The 22,482-nt window shown below is 39.8% G+C and overlaps 1 protein-coding gene across 5 annotated transcripts in view; it reads left to right on the top strand.

Moving 5' to 3' along the window:
- The window catches only part of GATAD2A (GATA zinc finger domain containing 2A), a 69,792-nt gene that overhangs the window by 26,489 nt on the left and 20,821 nt on the right, over window positions 1–22,482 (top strand). For all 5 annotated transcript variants that reach the window (XM_063455358.1, XM_063455359.1, XM_063455355.1 and 2 more), the window contains exon 2: window positions 16,414–16,679. In XM_063455358.1, the coding sequence (XP_063311428.1) occupies window positions 16,414–16,679 (266 nt within the window). The remainder of the gene's footprint in view (window positions 1–16,413; window positions 16,680–22,482) is intronic.

Genomic DNA, 22,482 nt, shown 5'->3' with positions numbered 1-22,482 from the left:
CATGTTGCCGGTTAACAGGTGCAGGTAATCGGGGTCGTCCCAGTCTAGTGGGCCTCCGTAGGCTGCTGGAGCGTGTCGGATAGCGCGGTAGGCCTTAGTGCCGCGGGTCGGAGTTTTTTTGCCCGGGGTCAGTAAAAAAGGCATCGGCAGGTTCAGGGCAGTACGCTACGGTAAGATCTGACCTTATTTCTTTAGTTGTCGTCAGGATGTTTGAGATATCGAATGGATTAATTTTTCAGCGCACGGAGCTGTAGAAATGGCGTCTATTCAGTTGTGCTGCTAGGCTCCGCCCCCCCAATTATACGTTTTCCACCGCTGTCGGCAGAGGATGAGAGCAAAAATGTCCTGCCAGGCATTACACTGAGGTAACGTTTTTACGGCAAGTATCGTCCCGGTGTAGGTATCTAGTCCGGTCTTCGGGCTCTTGGTGTTCTGGGCTCAGGTGGAAGATTGGAGGCCTCTGTGCCTGAGAGTGCACGGTGGGTCCCTTGGTTGGCTGCGCTCTGTGGTGGGAGGCCCAGTGCTGTGAGTAAGGCTGGGATGTCCGCTGGGTCTGTGGCTTTGAATGAGTTCTCCTCCTTGGTAATCCACAGGGACCTTGGTGTTGCCCATCTGTAAGTGAGGCCTGCTGTCTGTAGGATCTTCGTCAGGGGCTGCATAGATTTCCTCCACAGCAATGTGGCTCTGCATAGATCTTGGAAGAATGATATATGGCTGCTTTCAAATTTGTAAGGAGTTTGTCCCTTCAATGCTGTTAACAGGGTGATCTTGTCAGTCATTGTTTGACATCGGAGTATTATGTCGCGTGGTGCTGCAGCTGGAGCTTGTGGTGGTTTTGCTATTCGGTATACCCCATCAAAGGTAAAGCGTTTGGCTTGTGTTGCTGTCAGGAGGGAGGCAGTCGCCGCACGTAGTGCGGTAGTTCTTCCAGGGGGATGGATTCTGGTACTCCCCGTATTTTAATGTTTTTTCGTCTTCCCCTGTCGTCTAGTATGTTCATCTGCTTGTTTGTGGCTGTTTGGGTCGTTTGTATAAGTTGGACCTGGTCTTTCAGAGCCTTTAGGTCGTTTTTGAGGTCAAATATTTCCCTTTCATTATCATGGGTGCGCGCCTTAACGGCCTGTACCTCGGTAGTGAGTACCCCTAAGTCCGCTTCCCACATGCTCCTGAGGTTGCGCTGTAGGCTAGTGAGCATCTCCTGAATGTCCTGCTTGGAGGCCGGAGTTAGTACCTCTTGTGTGAGTTGCTGTTCGCCTTCAGACCGTGTTGGGCTCTGTCGTGAGGCCCGACCGCCTGATCCCGTGGGTGAGGGGTCTTGCGAGGGTGAGTGTTCCCGGGAGCTTGCCGCCATGACTGTTGCCGGGTTTTGCAGCATCTGGCTGATGTCGCGCTGGGTCCCGCGGTTGCCCGCCGGCGTTTTGTTGGATCTCCTACCCATCTCTGCAACTGGGTAGGGTTCAGGCTGGGCTAGCAGCAGTGCTGCCGTGTCCGGGTCGCTCCACTGTGTGAGGCCGCCTAAAGTAACTAGAGGCTGGCTGCTCACGTGGTAGGCCTTGGTGCCGCGGTTGCGGTATTTCCTGCTTTGGGGCTGAAAAAAAGGCATCAGCCGCTTCGGGTTTGTGAGCTGATGGCGATGCAGGCGTTGGTTTGTTCGTGTGAGGTAGGATGCCGCTGATATTTGGTCGATGATTTTGTCGCTGGTCGGAGCTGCTGAAAATGGCGACCGCTCCGTTGCGCTGCTAGGCTCCGCCCAGCGAGACTTCAATGTTAAGTTGTCATCTTAGCAGCAACTGGTCACTATAGTGCTTTCCCCCTCACCTTTTCTGTTAAATCCATACATGCAGGTCTGGTAACGGTCCCGTCAAAATACATTTTAAAAACGCTCTGTAAATATTTTTGTGCTATGTGAACATTGGACAGAAGTATCGTTTTAAAACAAACAAACAAAAAATACATTTAAATAGCTATAGAGGTGTTTTTATTTATGTGGAGCTGTAAGGGATTTTTTTTTTTTTGAGTGTAAAGGTCAGTGGTATCAGCCATAGCTTCCTGATTCTTGTATAACTACAACTCCCAAAACCTGGCCTTCCCTAAGAAAATTTCTTAATTGAGAATGATTGCCGGGTTTGTGAATCCATTAAAGTTGGGGGCAGTGGGTCAATATAATACTCCAGATCTAAACACTGTCTCCCCCTTCCCCTCCCTGTTAGCATGCATGGGACTGTAGGTTTAGACTATTTGTGATTTCTTGAAATGTGTTTGTCATGGAGCTAAATCGCATTGGTCTGCACTTTTAACAATGCAACATCCTGGCTGTGAAAATGCCTGAAGCCTGGAGCATCAATCTGTATTGCATTTGTTATTTCTAGAGCTGCAAGAGAAAGATCTAGACTAAACTAATTTGGATGACGACTGTAGCAAAACCATCTCCATTGATCTTACACCTTCTTCCAGTTTTCAGTCTTGTGATTTACCAAGAAGCTTACACTTCTTGTACAGGTTAAAAAATGTGCTTGTTGAAAGCCACACAACTCACAAGTGTTAGTATATTTGTGTTGTGTTCTTTTTTTTTTTTTCTGGTTTAACCCCTTAAGGACACATTACGGAAATATTATCTCATGATTCCCTTTTATTTCAGAAGTGGTGTCCTTAATGGGTTGAATATATATTTAGTATCTTTAACGGAACGGTATAGCGTGAGGAACATGTCCCTACTTATATATGCAAGTGATCCCTTTTTTCAATTATAATTAAAGAAGATACCACCACACCCCTTTACTATTTTACTTCTGCAATTTCATCGAGGAGGCTTGTCTTCCTATGGCATAAATCCAATCTATAAGCAGTATTGTGCACCTGATGTTCATGCGTGGTGGGTGCCAGGCGCATCCAGTGTTACTTATCATATCCAATTCTTTGCAATAAGGTGCCACGTTTTGTACTGTCATTTAGAGGCGTGTTTATCTTTAAGGTAAACATTGCCCTTTCTGAAAAATGCCAATGTTTTACCTTTAATGTAGAGACCACTGCACCCAGACCACTTCGTTAAAATGAAGTGTTCTGGGTGACTTTAGATGCCCTTTAATCTATCAATATTAGAAACCATGACAAGTTGTGGGTGGTATTTGCATATTTTGGGTCATAGTGTTTTTTTTTTTTTGTTTTTTTTTGAAGGGTTCAGTATTTAATTTGACCCTTTTGGAATAGCTGCTTTGGAAAGCATTGAATTAGTGCTTCCCTATGGGGGTGTTTACAAACACTGGAGGTCTTTGACATTTTAATTGTTTTATTTTTTAAATGTCCGGAAAGAATTTAAGGAATACAGTTTTATATACCTCAATTTTTAGTATCCAACATTAATATATATATATATATATATATATATATATATATATATATATATATATATATATATATATATTTTTAAACCCCAAGTTTGAGTGAGCACCATTAGCGCGCAATGCCGGGAGGGCTGCACTAGCTAGTCCATGTACAATATAATTATATATTTGCATGCCCTGTCCACTGAGCTGAATATAGTATAAAGGAGATGTGCCTCAGGCCATACAGTTATAATGGGTGACCCTATTTATGATCTAAAAAGACAGGGTCTGTAAATATATTCTCATCTGAACAAAACCTTCTCACAACATCAGCTAGCAAGGAAAAGACCAGCAAACCCATTGCAATAGGGCTTTGAAAAGTAGAATAATATATTTTAAGTTAGGTTTATTTGCTTAAGTGATTTATTGAACATTTCAAATATTGGGCTGAATTGAAATCAAATCTGCTGTTTTGTCTTAAAATTCTTACATTTCTTTGAATTCTTAACATTACACACTTTAGTGAACATCTATTTCTTCCTAATGCAAGTACTATGTATTATTGTTACAGGCTTCCTCAAGACTTTTTGATGCTTCTGTGATGCAACTGTAACTCGTTCCATTCATGAAAAATATGTATATGTAGAATTGGCTATACTGGTAATATTAACTTGAGCATTCAGTTAATTCATAAGACTTCATGAATGAAACCTCTGCAAATTTAAACGCATACATCACAAATGCATGGAAGACAGTAATGTGTGAGATATGTTTACTGCTCCCACTAAAAACAATAAGAAGGGCCCATTATTGCTTCAAAAGTGAATATCCTTAAAGAAACACTATACTGTTTGGAATACAAAGCTGTATTCCTAATACTAAAGTGTTTCTGTGCTGAACACTTTGTCGGTGCCGAGGGGGAACCTAATGCGCATGTGTGGTGAGTGCCGCACGCGCATTAGACCTTCCCCATAGGTAAACATTGAATCATTGCTTTCCTGTGGTGTTTTGCAAGAGGCAGGAAGTCCTCAGGCAAAGGGTTGAATTATGTGAAACAGCAGGAAGCACCAAAGGCAGTCTTAACCCTGCAATGTAAACATTGCAGTTTGTCCGAAACTGCAGATATTTACAGTGTAGGGCTAACGGCGACAGGGACACTGCTCCCAGACCACTTCAATGAGATTAAGTGGTCTGGGTGCCTAAAAGGATTATTTAATAATCATCATATTAAACCTGTGAGCTTACTGCACACCTCTCTAGTCACTTCATTTGATCTAAATAGCAATGATAAACCCATACAAACTGGCCCATTTTATTTTATAGGAAAGACTGAGCATGCTTGGTACATTCAAAAAGAAAGTAATGTTGACAGGAGGAGGGAAGAGCCACACCAGTTTGGCTTCATAACAAAAAAAATTGCCAGACAGTTAGTCATGTGACTTTTATTCACTATATGAAGCATACAGATGTGGTAAGGAGGTTTAGTTTATGATCGTGTGGTCCTAGTTTGGAGTTTACAGAGAATGGTGACATAAGTCATCCAACAAGCTGTTCTGTGGCTGAAAACTCCTTGCTAATGAGAGAACTCAGAGGAGAAAGGCCAAAGCTGTCTCAAATGGTAAAAAATCGCCTCTTTACAAAACTCTATACAAGACAAGCATGCAGAAGAGCCGTATCTGAAAGCAGAAAGCACATGATGATGGAGAATGGATGAAGCTATAGAAGAGATGGAGTTTGTGATCACCAAAACTAGATGACTGAAGATTTCTAAACAGTCTGGTTGGACAAATCATATTTTTATTTTCTCCTTTTGATCATGAATATGTTGTGTGTGTGTTCTATGTTTTGTATACTATGCAAACAATGGGGCTACTATAGTCACCTATGCATGTGTTTTTATTTTTTTATTTTTTTTATATGCAATGTTGAACAAAAATCTGCACACCAGTCAAGCTGTGTGTGTATATTTACATACATACACAAATTAAAGACAGACGTACTCTCTCGGTTTTCCAAGTGTATTAAAAAAATAATCATCTATACATTAACGTTTCGACCCTCCAGGGTATTTAACAAGATCATGACAGTGTACATATATAATAACTTGCCCCATCTGTGTGATTTGATTCCTGTGCAGTGGTGACGTGGTCCTGTGACCTAACGTGCGTAATGAGGTGACTTTGCGCGATGGCGTTGATAACGGTATCCATGGAGACGATGTAGCGATACCAAATCCCCAAGTGACATGCATATTAAAAACCGCATGTAGGAAATAATGTCGAGGTTATATGAGAACCTATAAACTACTCGTAGACACGAGAACCTGCAAAAGAATATGTAAATAACCAAAATGAGTAGAATAGTGGAGATTTCCAGAGAGCGAAAACGTGTATGTGGTGTATAGAAGGGGAAAAAAATGGGGAAAAAAAGGCAAAAGAAACCTAAAATAAAAAATTTATAAAAAATAAAAATTATAAAATTTTTTTAAATATGTTAAACAAAAATCTTTCCCTCAGAAATAACAAATTTACAATAATGTTACTACTAGGTGGGCATATGCAAATTAGTTTAACAAATAGATATGATATTTATATTACATTTTTTATATTGCTCCTCCTCTCACCCCATTACAATTGGGTGTGCCATGGTTAAATCTACCTCTATTGCTTAAAATTAAGTTCACAATAGTGTTGAAACAGAATATAGAAGCCGCACTGCAAGAACACTTTAGTAGCATGCAAACTGGAGAAAGATATACTTTTACATCATGAGTCTCTTCTAAGAAAGATAAATAGTCCACAGAAAAGGGGTAAACTCTATATCTGACTGTTGTGTTGTATGATTGGCAATGGGTATGCACTGCTGGCCTCAATTCTGTATACTGAATATTAAGTCTCAACCAGAGATTTTAAACACTCTTGTGTCTAGCTGAATTTATAGGTGAATGTCACTTGTATTTCACAACTGTAACTAGGTTCGTTAAAGAGTTGCTTGCTAATCTTATGCAACAGGGAGACAGACAAACCTCAAAACAAATGTTCTAGAACTCTACTGATCAATGGGAAACCTCATGGGAGATAAAAAAAAAAATGGAGAAGCAAATCACATGGCAACTGTCCTGAGGTTAGACCTCTAAGACATGTGTCGACTCCCATCCCCCTGCCACCTTTTTCTCCTGGGTAGGCGATTGAACCAGACGGGTAACCTGAGCCGGTCTTGAAGGGTCTGTGTCCGTGTCCATCTGTGCAACAAATGAATAAGCTAGACTTGCATCATGCACTAGCAATCTCCCATCCACAGATAAATTAAATTAATGGGTATGCACAAAGTGTCCTTGTGCCCACTTTCATTGTGAAATCTATTTTTGTTGGAAATGCTCCTTTATTTAAGGAGAGGCCGTTTTAAACCCATCACGCATAGCTCCCGTAGTGTCGGAACCTACTGGGTTGTACCTCATGCATGATTTAGATGACTGTGTCTGGCTTATAAACAGCAGAGCCCCAATGCCAGAAGTGATACAATTTTTATTTTTTTTCTTGAGATTTTGATTTCCACTTTTTTTTCATATGTGGTACTTTTTCACCAGAACCTGGTTACTGAAAATATGGATTGATGTGGCAGGGTTCTCTATATACGTATAAAGTGTTGCAACCAGGGACTACTGGGTCCTTATGTGGAAGCCAGATGTGTTTATTATTTTTTTTGTTTGTTTTTAGTTTTCGTTTTACTTTCTGTAAGAAAAGCTGATGCACACTAGGTACTCCTTTGTTGCCCACGTGGATTTAAGGATGAGATTTCCTAATATTTTGAATTAACACTTGTACTATTTCTAGTGCACTTTTTAAGTAAAATTTAAAGAGACAGTGCAGCTTGTGAACTGTAGGCAGCACATTTAAATAACTGGAGGTTTTCAAGTATTACTACAGTGGCCAGTTAAGTGTAAGCTCACCTGTCATGTCAAGGGAGGGGGGAGGATCAGTATAGCAGGTATAAAAGGTAAGAGGTTTTCTTTGTAAAATAGTTTTAATTATAGAATTTTTTTTTATATTTTAATTCTTTTTAGAGTTGTCAAAAGTGTTTGTTTTTTATTAATCCAATTATGGTGGTCTCATTCTGGAAAACTGAAAATGTACATACTTTTATTTGTGTGTGTGTGTGTGTGTGTGTGTGTGTGTGTATATATATATTACACACACACTAGAATTGTCACTAAAGAAAAATTACTCAAAATAGATTCACTAATTTGTCCTGATTGTTCAAATGTCCAATCTTTCTAGGTTTTCAATTAATATTTAGAAATTGTAAAACTAAAACTTTGCACAATTTGGTATGTAAACATTGCCTACCACTTTTACATTAGCCACAGAATCCAAAACCTCTATTTTGCAATATATTTTTTATAACTTCTAAAGATTAATTGAAATCCGACACATTGGGCATTTTAATCAGGACTAATTAATGAATCTATGTTGTTGTCTTTTCTCAGAGGAGGGAAATTATTACATTTAAAATGGTGGATTTTTTTTTTCTTTTTGGGGGTACAGAGTGTATGGGGGGGGGGGGGGCAAGTGTGTGTGGTTATTGTGGGGGTGGGGGGGCAATTTCATGAATATATAATTTTAGTTTTTAATTAAAAATAATTTTCATACCCCCCCCCCCCACATCCCCCTGCTTACCTTTGCATTGGGAGTGGGGGGGAGGCAATCCCTGGCCCAGATGGTTAGAGTGAACTCTAGCAGCCTCAGGTGCTTAAAGAGTTCAATCTCGCAAGATTTGGAACGTTGCAGCGGTAATGAGAGGAGAACCCGGCAGAGCTGCAGGTTAGAGATCCTCTCTCCCTCCCTCCTCTGCTGGCTGTCAGCAGTACTCTGTGAGTGGGCCAGAGAGGAAGTTCTTTGATTTCTCTTCTGGTCCTGCAAAGCCGTCTAGGGGGGGAAAAGGAACAGTTCCCGGTGCTATATCTTGCGGCTCCCTTGTGTGCCCGTCGCGACGCCCTGGGGCACACAGTTTGGGAACCGCTGGTCTAACTCCTTATGGTGAGCCAGCACAAGAGAACCTGGCACCATAAAAACTTAATTTGGATTTTAGTTGTTCTGGTGCCCGGAGTGTTCTTTTAATTATGAGCATTTTGACACTTAATTGAATCATTTTAACATGAACTTCGAGTGTGTATGTGTATTTTATTTTGAGGAATTTGAGGAAATTAACAAACCATGCATGTCTTATTACTGTAGACATTCCATATTTGTGTTCTGCTACTGTTATTGATTACAATGATATCCCACATGTATGCATTTTCCACTAATTTTACCCATAATCCTGCCTCTAATCCTACTCCAGAGGAATTCCTTCTGCTGATGTCCTTACTAAATTCAGCAGAGGGTTCCCATCTCACTTTGTACAATGCTCTGATTGCAGCATGAGGGAGATATCCTTCTCATGCTGTAGCTCCAGGAACCTGTGCTGGTTTTAAGTCTTTCAGGCCCTGTGGATCTCTTATACTGGGGTTATATTTAAAAAAACAAACAAACAAAAAAAACTGGCTGAGCACTATTTTCACTTCCCATTTCATTGAACTAGTTTAGGTTTCCCCAAACTCCTCCGACCCTCCAGATGTTGCTGAATTACAACTCCCATGATTATCAGCCTATCTATTTCATTCATAGAATCATGGGAGTTGTATTTCAGCAACATCTGGAGTGCCGGAGTTTGGGGAAGCCTGCACTAGGCAATGAACTTTTATTTGTATAAAAAAAGCATACAATTGGCACTTAATGTGGCCATATTAAAATAGATGGAACAACACAGAATCCCTTGATCTTAGAATTGCTTTTCATGATGTGTCTTGATAAGGGTCTGATTAAGTGAATCCCATGTTTTAGATGCATGGTAAATCCACTGTCCACGGTAGGAGGACAGTTTATACACTGATCAGCCACAACATGAACATTACCAGCCTAATATTGTGTAGGTAGGTCTCCCTCGTGTTGCCAAAACTGCTCTGATGCTTCGAGCCATGCACTCCACAAGACCTCTGAACGTGTCCTGTGTTATATGGCATGATGGCCTTGATTGTCAGCAGATTCCAGAAGTCCTGAAAGTTGTGAGATGGGGACTCCATGGATCAGATTTGTTGTTTCAGCACATCCCACAGATGCTCAATCGGATTGAGATCTGGGGAATTTGGATGCCAAGGCAACACCTTGAACTCTGTCATATTCTACAAACCATTCCTGAACAATTTAGCAGGATGCATTATACTACTGAAAGACGCTACTGCCATCAAGAAATGCAAGTGTCATGAAGGGGTGTAAGTGGTCTGCAACTATCTCTAGGTAGCTTATGAGTCAAAGTAACATCCACAATGCCAGGACCCTAGTTTTCCCAGCAGAACGTTGCCCCGAGCATAACACTGCCTTCTTCCCATAGTGCCATCTCTTTACCAGGTAAACGACACACATGCATCCTGCCATGTTCTTCCATTGCTCCATGGTACAGTTCCGACACTCACATTGCCATTGAAGGCACTGGACAAGCATTATCAAGGGCACTCTTGATCAGTTTGCCGCTACACTGCCCCATGTGCAGAAAACTGCAATACACTGTGTGTTCTGTAACCTTTCTATCATGGCCAGCATTGTTGTTCAGTAATTTGAGCTACAGTAGATGATCTATGTGATCAGAGAGGCTAGCCCTTGCTCCCCATGTGCATCAATGAGTCTTGGGTGCCCATGACCCCGACGTCAGTTCACCGGTTGTCTTTCCTTGCACTGCTTTTGGTAGGTACTAACCACTGCATACCAGGAACACCTCCCGCAAGATTTGCCATTTGGGGATGGTCTGACCAAGTCGTCTAGATTGTTTGGCCCTTGTCAAAGTCACTCAGATATTTTTGCTTGCCCATTTTTCCTGCTTCCAACACTTGAAATTCAAGAACTGACTGTTCATGTGCTGTCTAATATATCCCACCCCTTGACAGGTGGCATTTGTAATGATATAATAAATATTATTCACTTCACCCGTCAGTGGTTTTAATGTTGTGACTGATCAGTGTAAGTTCACTTCAACTGACATTGTATAGCTCAAACCTTTTCTAGGGCTTAGCTGCACCTAACAGTTGTGGTTGTTATCCAACTTGGATGCATGTTGTCCCAAGTTACATCTATTATTTAATTGGACTCCCAAATTTGTATTTTCGTCTGTCTATGAATAATGTGCTCATGTGGAGCACAGTGTATAAATATATGCAAAAAGTACTATTCTATTCAAGCCCTGTGGTTACTGAAGTCTGTTTTCGGTACACCGCTTCAGTTGTGAAAAGGGCTAATATTAATGCTGTGATTTTATGCAAGGTGGTTGAGTTGTGTTAAGCACAGTGAACATCTTGCATGCAATATTAAATGTGTTTATTTGGTCACATAAAATTAATAGCAAATTTATTAATGCACAAATGGCTGCTCAATCTGATAAAACAGTAAATTATCATGCTTTAGACGTCAAGGTACACGCCACTGCACAACCAAAAAAAAAACACCACAAAGAAAAAAAAAAAAAGTTAAACGACCACTTCAGCTCAATGAAGTGGTCTGGGTGGTAGGTCCCTCTAGTTTTAACCCTGCAGCGTTTCAAAGAAACTGCTATGTTTCACTGAGGGTTAATCCAGCCTCTAGTGGCTGTCTCATAGAAACATAGAATGTGACGGCAGATAAGAACCATTCGGCCCATCTAGTCTGCCACTAGAGGCACTGGACGCTGGACGTCCATAGGAAAGCATTGCGTAATGCTTTCATATGGGTTGTTTGAATGCGCACGACTCTTGCCGCGTATGCACATTCGGATCTGACGTTGGCCGGGGGGTGGAGAGTTCCCCAGCACAGAGAGCCCTGTGCTGGAGAAAGGTAAGTGGCTGAAGGGGTTTTAAGGGGACCTAATGACCCTATAGTGCCAGGAAAACAAGTGTTTTCCTGGCACTATAGTGCTCCTTTAAGTATATCTGCAGACTTTGTGGCTGTCCAATCACAGACCTCAGAATGCAGCTCAATTAGGAGTTATTGCAAAGCAGCTGCTCTGAGCAATTGCCTGCCTGTTGAGTTTAGCTCCACTGAGCAAGCCAAAGCAGGGAGTAACAGGACCAGTTGTTGGACAGCCATGGGTTGTAACAAGATTTATTTATGAAAATTTCTATTAAAATATTCACTTTTTTGTAGAATGAAAAAGGACATGCTCTTCTCTTCTCACATAAAGCAAGCATAAGTACTTTAGGCATCTGGAGTGTCCCTTTCTTAGTCTTTAAAAAAATAATAATAAAAAAAAATGACAATACTATTGTGACGTCTATTGGATCAATGCAGTACTCTTACTAGAGAACATGCATGGTATCCATTTCTGTGTATGTATATGTTCTACATCTAATAGAGCCGTGCTATATATGCATCCCTCTTGTACATGATTTTTATTCTCCCTACCTAGTGTAAGCCCACTATATTATATCTGGTTTTAACCAGGTTAGAAAAGTATTTAGTCTTAAAATTGCTCTTTTTAGTCCTAATTGTACAGCAGATCACATTAACAGAGTGCAAGCGTAAATGACAGGGTTTATTCATTTAGTTTACCATGTTTGGTGACATACAAGAATTGCAGTTTACAATTTCTCATTGAATGCAGGAATGGGTAGAAGGTATACATTTTTAAATCCATGCATGTAGTCTGTATCTGCTAAATAATTGAAAATAATTTTGCCAATATACAAATATATTATGTCAGGGCTCAGTGAAAATGTAGCCTTGGCAAGGAGAAATTCACTCCTGGAAACCCCAGGCTTGTAGGGCGAGAAACTTTTAATGGCTAGCTAGTAGCATAGATCTTGAAATAAAAAGATCTATCACGGGTTAGTCTGCTTGTAAATCCCTGATTACAATCAAGTTGTAGTGTATGTTAAGAGGTGAAGGAGGTATATGTTGTGGTGCACTTGTAATCTATCTGTAAGGCTAGGCTACTTTGGGTGCACATTCCTGAACTGTCAGTCGTCCCCCCCCCCACCCTCCCCTCCTTTATTTGAGACCTAAAACAAAGTTCAAGACTGCTTAACCCCTTTACTGCTGCACTCATCTCAAATTGTAAATAGTTTGGACATTTGCTTTCCAAGTTATTTTAAATTAATCTATAATTAATATTCCTTCTACTTAATGTTTCCTGGAAAAATGGTCACAATTTATTGCAATTCAGTAACTTTTACAGCAGACAATAGATGCACATTTTCCTGGCTGCTGTAGGGAAGAGTTAATGACTGCCATTTTGCTCTATAACACCCTTAATGGACATATCGGTGAATGACACCAAAATGGCAGAGCTTAACCCCTCGTGCTCTGGCAGAGATCTTGTAGGCTGTTCGATCCTCAGGAGCTAGTGTGTGTTACAGTGTCCTTCCTCCTTACATTGCTCCCGCTGCTGGCTACACGCTGCAAATTCCTCACTTCCAGCGTGGGTTTTAATAGCTTTTTTTTTTTTTTTTTTACATCAGTTTTTGCAAGAATACCCAGTTCAATGTAGCTTTTTACTTTATTTAAAAATAAAAAAATTTCTGAAGTTATAACGTGAAAAGATTCATTACTTAACTTTTATTTACATTTTTTGTTTAATTTTCTTGATGTTGAGTCGGTGAAAATATCAAAGGTGATGATAAATGCATGTTAAAGCATAGCATGTTATATACCTACATTAAGCGTGTAGCTTTATATTGTTTTTCTGATCTGAAAAGCTGTGAATTAGCATTTCTCTCTGTACCCTTTCCTCCCCCAGTTCACCTCTGGACTCACCCTTTGCCTTTTGTGTTCCCTGCAAACTGGAAGAGTCCAAGTTGTGGGGGTGGGGTCCACAAAGCACTAAGGTAGCCGGCTAGTCATATAGTGTAATAAAAGGTTTTTAAATAGTTTGTGTCATGTGGTTTGGCATTGTCATTTTTAATGCCCTGTATGTTGTACTGATACAATACTAGTAAGTATTACATTTAGACTTATCATAATTATTTACTTTTTTCTCTCTTGTGTATTTGGACTTGACCTCATTTACGTTTTTGTGCGTGGAGATATAGCTGAAGATGTACAGAGTATTAAAAGTGTGTAAAGTAACCACTTTTGTAGCCTAAATTGGGATGCATCTGTATTGAAAACTACACGAAATCTGGTTATGCTACATTTGGGTTATTTTAAACAGACGAATGACAGGATGAGGAGGAGATGAGTAGATGGTTGGCCCCTTCAGTGGAATAATTGTGCACAATTATGTGGGAATGTGTTTAACTACACAGCCATCAGCTCTGCAAGCCCTTTATCAAACGTTTTGGGCATTTCCACAAACATGTATGAAATAAATGGGCACTTTTACAGGGATTTGACAGATTTTGTGTATAATTATTGAACTTATGTGTTAACGTTCATAACCATTGGATATAAATCCTGATGTATCTGCAGAAGTGGGAATTTCATGCAGGGGTACTATAGTTGTTGTGTATCCAAGACCCCCTTGTGGTCTTAAAATTCTCATTACTGGGGCCTGTCATTTGCTGATCAAATGCCCAGGAGAGTCTGAAGCTCTTGCATGCAGCATCAGTTGGCTCCCAGAGCTAAACAATGGTTTTTCACTGTCTTTTAATTGGCTGAGAGTGGAAACTGATTGCTCTCAGGCAGTGGGTCCTGCACTAGTGGGCCAACTTAGAACAGAGAGCTTATAGCTCTCTTGGTGGATGTGACTGGTGCCCAGTGGGCCTCAGGCAAGTTGTTAAACTATTTATTTATGAGGGTGCCAGGGCACTTCTACACCATAACGAATATAATGACCTTGAAGTGGTTATGGTGCTTGTAATGTTCCTTTTAAGCACCAAAACCATTGCATCTGAATGTAGTAATTTTGGTGCATAGACCCTGTCCCTACTGTCTAACAAATTAAAGCATTGCTATTTGTGAGGAATATTGCTGTGCATGCACATTAGGGTCCTGATCTCACTAGTGAGGTATGCAGAAAAAGCAGTCTCACCAAGACTTTTTATTTGTTTTATTTATTATTATAATGCTTAAGACAAACCATACACAGTGTACATATGTTGTCATTTAGGGCTTAAATACCTTATTTGCATAAATATGCATATTTACAGTCATCGTTTTGCAAATCACCTCATGTTAAGATTACATAGTAGTAATCCTGTAGTCATTAATTCAGAAAGTAATTAGATTTTTGGTTGAGAATACTTAAAGAACAGATTATAATGGCCTTAACAGACATGTCTTTAATGAAACTTGAACAGCACAAAGGGGAAAATTTTAAAGTGTTGATTCAGGATTGTAAAAGTGAAGTCCTTAACAGTGGGATGTACATGCCTTTTACATGGTGATGACCCAAATTTACAACTTTTGTACAACATTACTGATAAATCTCAGTGTTTGTGACAATACGGTTTACATCCTTTTCTTGACGATGAATCCAAACTGGACAGACTTGATTTTCTTTCTCCCTTGTTGAGGGTGTTTAGCAATGGCTATTGGTAGCAACGTTTTCGGTCATGACTTAGTATGACAACATTTAGCCTTCCCAGTGAAGGCTCCCAGACTTTAACTGCTAGATAAACCATCTGAACAATGGCTAATCCTGCTATCAGCTGGAGTTTGATATGTTTGCATCTATGGAATCAGAATTAAAAAAAAAGATGTACTGAAACGCATCAGAGCATATTCTTGGTAGATGTGTTTTTTTGTTTTTTTCCAGGTAGCTTATTTTTGGTGATCCTTTAAACCTGCTCTTCAGCATGTGTTACCATACAGTGCAGTATATTTGCATCGTTTGTAGGCCTTGAAAGGGTTATTTTCTGTCAGGGATGCCAATAAGTAAAGTGGGTCATGTTGTACAAATGTTTCCATTACACAGGTGAATGCAAGATGTTGTAGTACATGCTTCAGAAACAATCTTGTTCAAAAACCTTAATCTATGAAACTGTCTAGGATTTTATCATCCTATGGCTGCTGTGACTGTCAGTGTTTTACGAGCACATATTTTGATGGAGCACTCCTGCTGTCCCTTTAAGAGTGATGTGCTCTTGGACTCCGTACAGGAATGCCAAAAGCAGCAGGCTAGCCCTGAGGGGGGGCAGGATTGTAGTGAGTGCAGGATCAGGCGGTGTCAGTGTCACTGGAAGAGGTTAACGCCACTCGCAGCTTGTTGTTTGGAACCAGTTCAGGCTGGTTTTCCAGAAAGTGCTTTTGTGTCTCCAACAGCATCCTGGGAAAATGTAAGAGTAAGGTCACGTGGGGACTTATGATGTTAGGACGCAATCCCACCTGGGGCGTAGCGAAGACTCGACCCCCTCCCACTTCCCATTACATTAGAAGTTGTACAAAAATATTTAGTGGTTATAACACCAATGCATACATTTGTGTTGCTGGGGTTGTCATATAATTAATGGTATTTATGCTTTTTAGTATATACTGACACATTCGACAATCATAAACACACCCATCTTGTTTTCATCTTTAGTGTAATAAAATATTTGATGTTATTTTATTTTTAAATGGGTTTCTGTGTACTTTTTTTTCACCCCTCCCCCTTAGATACACAACTTATTATTTGCCCTCCAAGTATTTAACAGAGGCTAGATTACTTGTATACATATATTTAACTTCTACTTTTTCCTTGCTGTGTATCCTGTACCACCTCTTTTGAGCTTAATTTCAGTCACTCCACTGGTGTTTCTTTATAGTACTTCCTGTTAAACCGTTTTTAAAGAGGGGAGTTGGAGATGTTTTTGTTTTCCCCCTTACTACTTTGTTTTTGTTTCCGATTTCTGGCCTTCTTTATGCTTGATGGGGCTCATATTGCTGATATTCTGTCTAGATTTTCAGACTGCTATTTTAAGTTTGTGTTCTGACTTATTTTCCAGTAAGTGACATTTTTTTATTGAATATTACAAGTAAACTCTAGTGTTGTGTATGAAATGTGTTTTTACTGTGTGTACAGTTTAGGTAAATAGCCATGGAACGATTTTCAAACATTTAAATTAGTGACAATGTACATCCACTGTTTGATAAAATATTCTGTCTCGTAGCTTACCACCGCAATGACAGACGAAGCATGTCGGACACGGAGTCAGAAACGGGCACTGGAGCGAGAGGGGACACAGAATGATATAGACAATAAAAAGATCAAACTTGAAAAAGGACTTTTGGAAATAAACGATGGTGAACTCCTTATGAAATCAGAAACTGCAGTAGCAAAAGTACCGGGACTACTAAAGGGTGGGGAAGTGAAAGCTACCATCAAAGTGGAAGTACAGACAGGGGATGAACCAATGGATATGAGCACCTCGAAAAGGTGAGTGTCAGCTGCCTTGTGTGTTATAGCAATGTCCTGTAATGGGTAGGATGAAGGATTGCCTTCAGTCAGTGTCATTTGTGACCCACACACACTGGGTACAGTGTTCTGAAAAGTGCTCTTAACTAAAGCGGGACTGTTGACATTGAAACATGTGAAACCAGTAGGCACATTGCATTGATGACTCTGTCCCCTTTTCCATGTTTGCACCACTTTTCAGAACAGCACACTTTTGTACATAACTCCGACTTAAGTACATTCAAAACTTGTGATTGGAAGTTTTGTTGGTCTATTTTGTATAAACCTGTCTTGTGGTCTTTTTTGGTTTTGCTTATATGCTTGCGGACACTCTTGCACTAGTTGGTCAGTATTATTGTTTGCTCTTTGTACTAATGTGCGAGGCACTAAAACTGCAGTCCACTAATCTCCAATTATTTTTTTTTTTTAATTGCACTTTATAAAGGTGCCAATTTCTATGAGAAATCTGCACCTTTGTTATTAGATATCAAGCAGCCAGCGAGGTGTGCTACTTAAGCGTGTCTGCCTCCCCTACTGCATATCTCCTCCTCAGATCAGACCAGTGTTGTTACGGAGCGCTGTGCAATGTGCGCATGCACACACACAAGTACACACACAAGCAGACGCACATGCATGAGAAGCTCCTAGTTATTTCCTTGTGAAGAGACTGAAAGTCTCTCCTGGGGAAAAAGGAGTGGGCTTGCAAAAGCTCTAGTTCTTATGAAGATAGAGCCAAAATGAGTACATAAATGTATGCATGTATTAGTCGTATGTCTACTAAGCAGAGATATATTAAACTTATTATAAAAAAAAAAAAATCCCCATCGGTTTTCACTGTGGAGTGGTCCTTTTTGAGTTTTTGGAGGTTCCTTCAGCTATTCCCTGATTTTTTTTTTTTTTTTTATTATTATTTTTAGTTTAAAAAAATAAAAAATAATTATTATTTTTGCCTTTTGACAGAAGCATTTCAGCCTATATGATTTCATTCATATGGTGCTAGATAAAATTAATATCTAGAAATCTCTGCACTAAACCATACCTTAAGGTTAGAACAAATGGTGTATATTTTTTAAGCCCCCCTCCCCCCAACATCCATTAGAATAAAAATGCAAAACCTTTCTTAAATATTTTTCTGTCATAGTTTAATGATGGACACCATGTTTCTCACTCATGTTTGGACACTCCTTTACAGGATGCTGTCTGTTTACCTGTTTATGGCAGGTAGAATGACCCCTACAGTGACATGAGTGAGCCTTACATAATAGTAATGGATATATATCTACCCTTTTCTGATTTTGAAACCACTCAGCTCATCTATTTTCTTTCTGAACTATTCCATTGATGCTCTTGTTCACTATATAACATACTTCTTACGTGTTGTTTTAGCCAGTCAAACATTATTGGTTAGTCTAGTATTAATTGGGGAACGGTCACTTCTATCGCATTTTCACCATTGAATAAAACATCGATAATTACCTATAACTTGTGTTGAACTTCAGAAGCTTGTATTCACTGTATAAATGTGCAGGTTCTCCTAGGGAATCTAAGGGCAGAACCAGTATAAAAAGCAGCCTTCATAGCTTACCAGATTTTGTGTTCATTGCGTGTGCTTTATACAGAACATCACTACATGTTTACCTTTCATCAGAAATTGATGAATCGATAAAACTTACCAGTGGGGAAGAAGGAAAAGAACGAACCAAATCTGGTCTAGAAACAACCTAAACCTTCTACTTTTTTATTGATACACAATGGATTTATTTACAAAATACTGAATTGTAGTGAATTGAACCCCAAATTACAAATTTCTAGAAAAAAAGAGCATATTTGGAAAATAAATCATCAACTCCTTTCCATTCAGCACAATTATCTGGGCTTTTCACTAAAGAGAATTCGCTGGGAATTTTTAAATTTTTGAGCAAGGTTAACCAAGCTGGAAGAATAGCTGACCTTATTTTGATGTAAATTTGAAATTCACTCTGAGTTCTCACTTTAGTGAATAACCCAGTCTGTGTTTTAATGAAATAAGTTGTATAGTAAATCTTAAACACACATTATCAGGATTCCAACTAGATTCTGCTTAGACTTTTGGTCAGCGTTTTAAATCCTGCAGAAGAAACTTGTAATGTGAATTTAAACAAAATTGTTTTTTGTTTTGTGACATACAACTGTCAAGTGCATGAGAAACACTGTGACCTTGTTAAAAATGCATCCTCACACATCTTTGATACTCATGCGTTGGCAATAGCTCTTTGAAGTACTTTCACCATGTTAGCATGTTTACACGGGCACCATCTTGTAACAGAATGTTTGTTGTGCCCTTTCCAAAATGCGGTCGCAATTTAATTTATTTCTGTGCCATACCGTGCCTGCTGTAATCAAATGTGCATGTTTTTGTTTGTTGTGCCACGGACACCACCAGAATATGTTAACACCCTTGCTGCATGGGTACTTCATGGCCATGGACGTCACCACATCCCCTATAGATAAGAAGAAAGCTTAGGACTCCCAGCACATCCTGGCTTTAAACAGCTTTTTTGAAAGAAATGATGACAAACATTTAGTTTATTCAGTGTAGTGCACTTTAGTTCTATTGTACTTTATTGCCAATGGCTCCAAGCAGTTCATAGCTGATGTTGCATAATATCTGTAGGTTTTGGATTCCACTCTCACTAAAGGGAATTTAAACGGACCCCCTCAGCACATTTGCCTTGAGTGGACCCTCCATCCAGTTTCTCAATAGTGGCAACCTCACCATAGAGTATAGAAGGGAAGTGAATAAATGTCTGAAGTTAGAAGTTATTGCCATCAGGGTACTCTGATGTGCGGTTAAAAAGGAAGCATCTATATCTGGGCACACCTGTAGTTTTTTTTAATGAAATTAGGCTTTATTTGAAGTGCCACGGTACGGTAATGTTTCAGCCCTAGAGCTAGCCTTTGTTAAAGCAAGGGCTTGCTGTGGGACTCAAATGTTGTCTGCACTTAAATAGTCTGCCTTCATAAGAAATCTCCAGGTGTGCCAAGATATCAATGTTTCTTCTATTGTATTGCTGGGATTTTGACCCTCCTAATTTGGAGCACCCTGGTGGGAGTAGACCTTTTTGGTGTGTATTACCCTCTTCAAATTGTGCAGTTAAAATGAGTGCCTAGTCATGGTAAAAATAGACTTTATTAGAACACATTAATAAGCATGTGTGATGACTATACAAATGAGGCACAGGTAAGTAGTCTATCTTGTTTAGTGCAGGTAAACACAAATAAACAAACTAACCTCTATATCATAAAATGGCATCTGTTGATTGTCTAAACTATTTGTGGGCAAAATCTTCCCCGTCGTGTTTAATAATTGCAGGTTGACTCGAACATTAGCGTCTGAACTCTACTGTGATTTTGTTGAAGTGACCTCTTTCTCATTCTGGTTTAATTTTAATAATTTTGGATAAGCTAAAGGTTTATTCAAAAATATTACATAAATTGATTAGTTATTCTTTTCAATATGTTACAGTTTTTTCAATGTTTATTCAAAAAAAATAATCAAGGCCTCAGTAAACCCCCCCCCCCCCCCCTTTTCAGTAGAAGTGCCCCACAAGGCCTGGATAAAGATGCTTACCACTCTAGGCAGAAAACTAGTTTTATATTCTCTTGTGCATAACACATCTCCCTTCATTCTCTTTTTGCAACTTTTTGGACCTTCTAGCTTCTCTCTGCTAGTCCCTCTCCTTTCTTTTTTTCCATTCTGTTGTCATCCTTTCCATTTGACATGTATGTTTGTTACAATTTTTATTTCACCCCGCTATTTTGTTTGTTTCCACTCTTGTTTTCATCTTAACTAGGAATTTCTTATGTCTGTCCACCAACCTGTGTATGGGTGTGTCGTATGTATGGCAAGTCTGTTTTCTGCCTCCACTAATAATTGTGGGAAATCCTTTTAGTTTAGGCGCTCATCCTGCTGTTAACCCAGGTGCAGCACTCTAATTTACACAGAAGCACTGAGACCACAAAGAGAGCCTTCACTGTTATCTGAATCGGTGAGAGGTGATGACCACGTGTTTCCTTGTTAGAGAGGCATGTGGGGCTTGTCAGGGAGATCTTATCTTCCCACGTGCCAGTGGAAAGGCAATGTGCCTTTCTATATGCACCTTAACTCTGCACATACCCCGAAGGGCTGTATAGCGCACTCTGCACATACATCGAAGCGCACTCTGCACATACATCGAAGCGCACTCTGCACATACATCGAAGCGCACTCTGCACATACATCGAAGCGCACTCTGCACATACATCGAAGCGCACTCTGCACATACATCGAAGCGCACTCTGCACATACATCGAAGCGCACTCTGCACATACATCGAAGCGCACTCTGCACATACATCGAAGCGCACTCTGCACATACATCGAAGGGCAGTCTGCACATACATCGAAGGGCAGTCTGCACATACATCGAAGGGCAGCCTGCACATACATCGAAGGGCAGCCTGCACATACATCGAAGGGCACTCTGCACATACATCGAAGGGCACTCTGCACATACATCGAAGGGCACTCTGCACATACATCGAAGGGCACTCTGCACATACATCGAAGGGCACTCTGCACATACATCGAAGGGCACTCTGCACATACATCGAAGGGCACTCTGCACATACATCGAAGGGCACTCTGCACATACATCGAAGGGCACTCTAGCGCACTCTGCACATACATCGAAGGGCACTCTAGCGCACTGCACTCTGGGGGTATATTGCATAGGTTGGTGGATAACCCTGACTATTCTTTCCATGTTGTGCGATTAGAATGTAATGCTTACATGGTGGCTTTAATCTTCTAAATAACTAACCTCTTCCAACCCAGGCACTTTTTTTTTTTTTTTTTTTTTTAACGATCAGGTGTATATCTGTGCAACACCTACATCAGTGATTCAGAATCCATAGTAAGTCATCTCTGCATGCTATGTAAAATATACTAATAAACACAAACCGCAGTGCTACATTGCTAAGACTTACATGGCATTTGCAATGATCTGCTGTTATTAGTTTTAATTTTGTTAATATTGCTTTTAAGGGAATGCGGATGTCTAGAAATGAATAAACCAATGTCCTGCCATAGACTGAACTGTGTTGCAATTTGAAACACTGTGCTGTAGTTCATGGTGTAAAATATTTACATACAAACACCAATAAAAAGACATCCTACAAAAGTAATACTAAATAAGGTACTCTTATTAAAAACAAACAAAAAAAAAACCCTCCTGTGATTTCTTTTCCCTTTGTGTGATATTTATCAAGTTTGAGTGCCCTGAAATATTAGTGCAAAGTACTACAAGTGAAGCAGTCCTTGTGGGAAAACTCCATTGGAACATTCCATTGGCGGTGACTCTACCCTACTGAGGGAGAAAGCCGTTCATTCAATAAAAGTAAGAAGAAATTCCTGAGGCATATAAAGACCACTTAGCTAAGTGGATATTGCCTGTTTACGACAAAAATAGTAAATTTCCTTATTTCGTTATGTGGGGGAGAGGTAGAACTTGTTAGGCATCAGTTATTTTATTTAGTTATTTATTTTAAATCTATTCTGGTGTTTATGAATGTTGCCACCAAAGTGAACTTGAGTGCTTCACATCAACTGATTTCTAGTTGTATGTAAGATCTGTGTGGTTTAATATTGTAAAGCATTTATCAATCAGACACTTTCCATTCCACAAATCCTCTTGTTTTTAAATATAAAGTGCTTCTCTACAAGTCGATTGAGATAGATCGATAGATATAGATATAGATATCTATAT

The sequence above is a fragment of the Pelobates fuscus genome, chromosome 5 (assembly GCF_036172605.1).
Source record: "Pelobates fuscus isolate aPelFus1 chromosome 5, aPelFus1.pri, whole genome shotgun sequence".
Taxonomy (NCBI): domain Eukaryota; kingdom Metazoa; phylum Chordata; class Amphibia; order Anura; family Pelobatidae; genus Pelobates; species Pelobates fuscus.
This window is presented reverse-complemented; position numbering and strand designations above follow the sequence as displayed.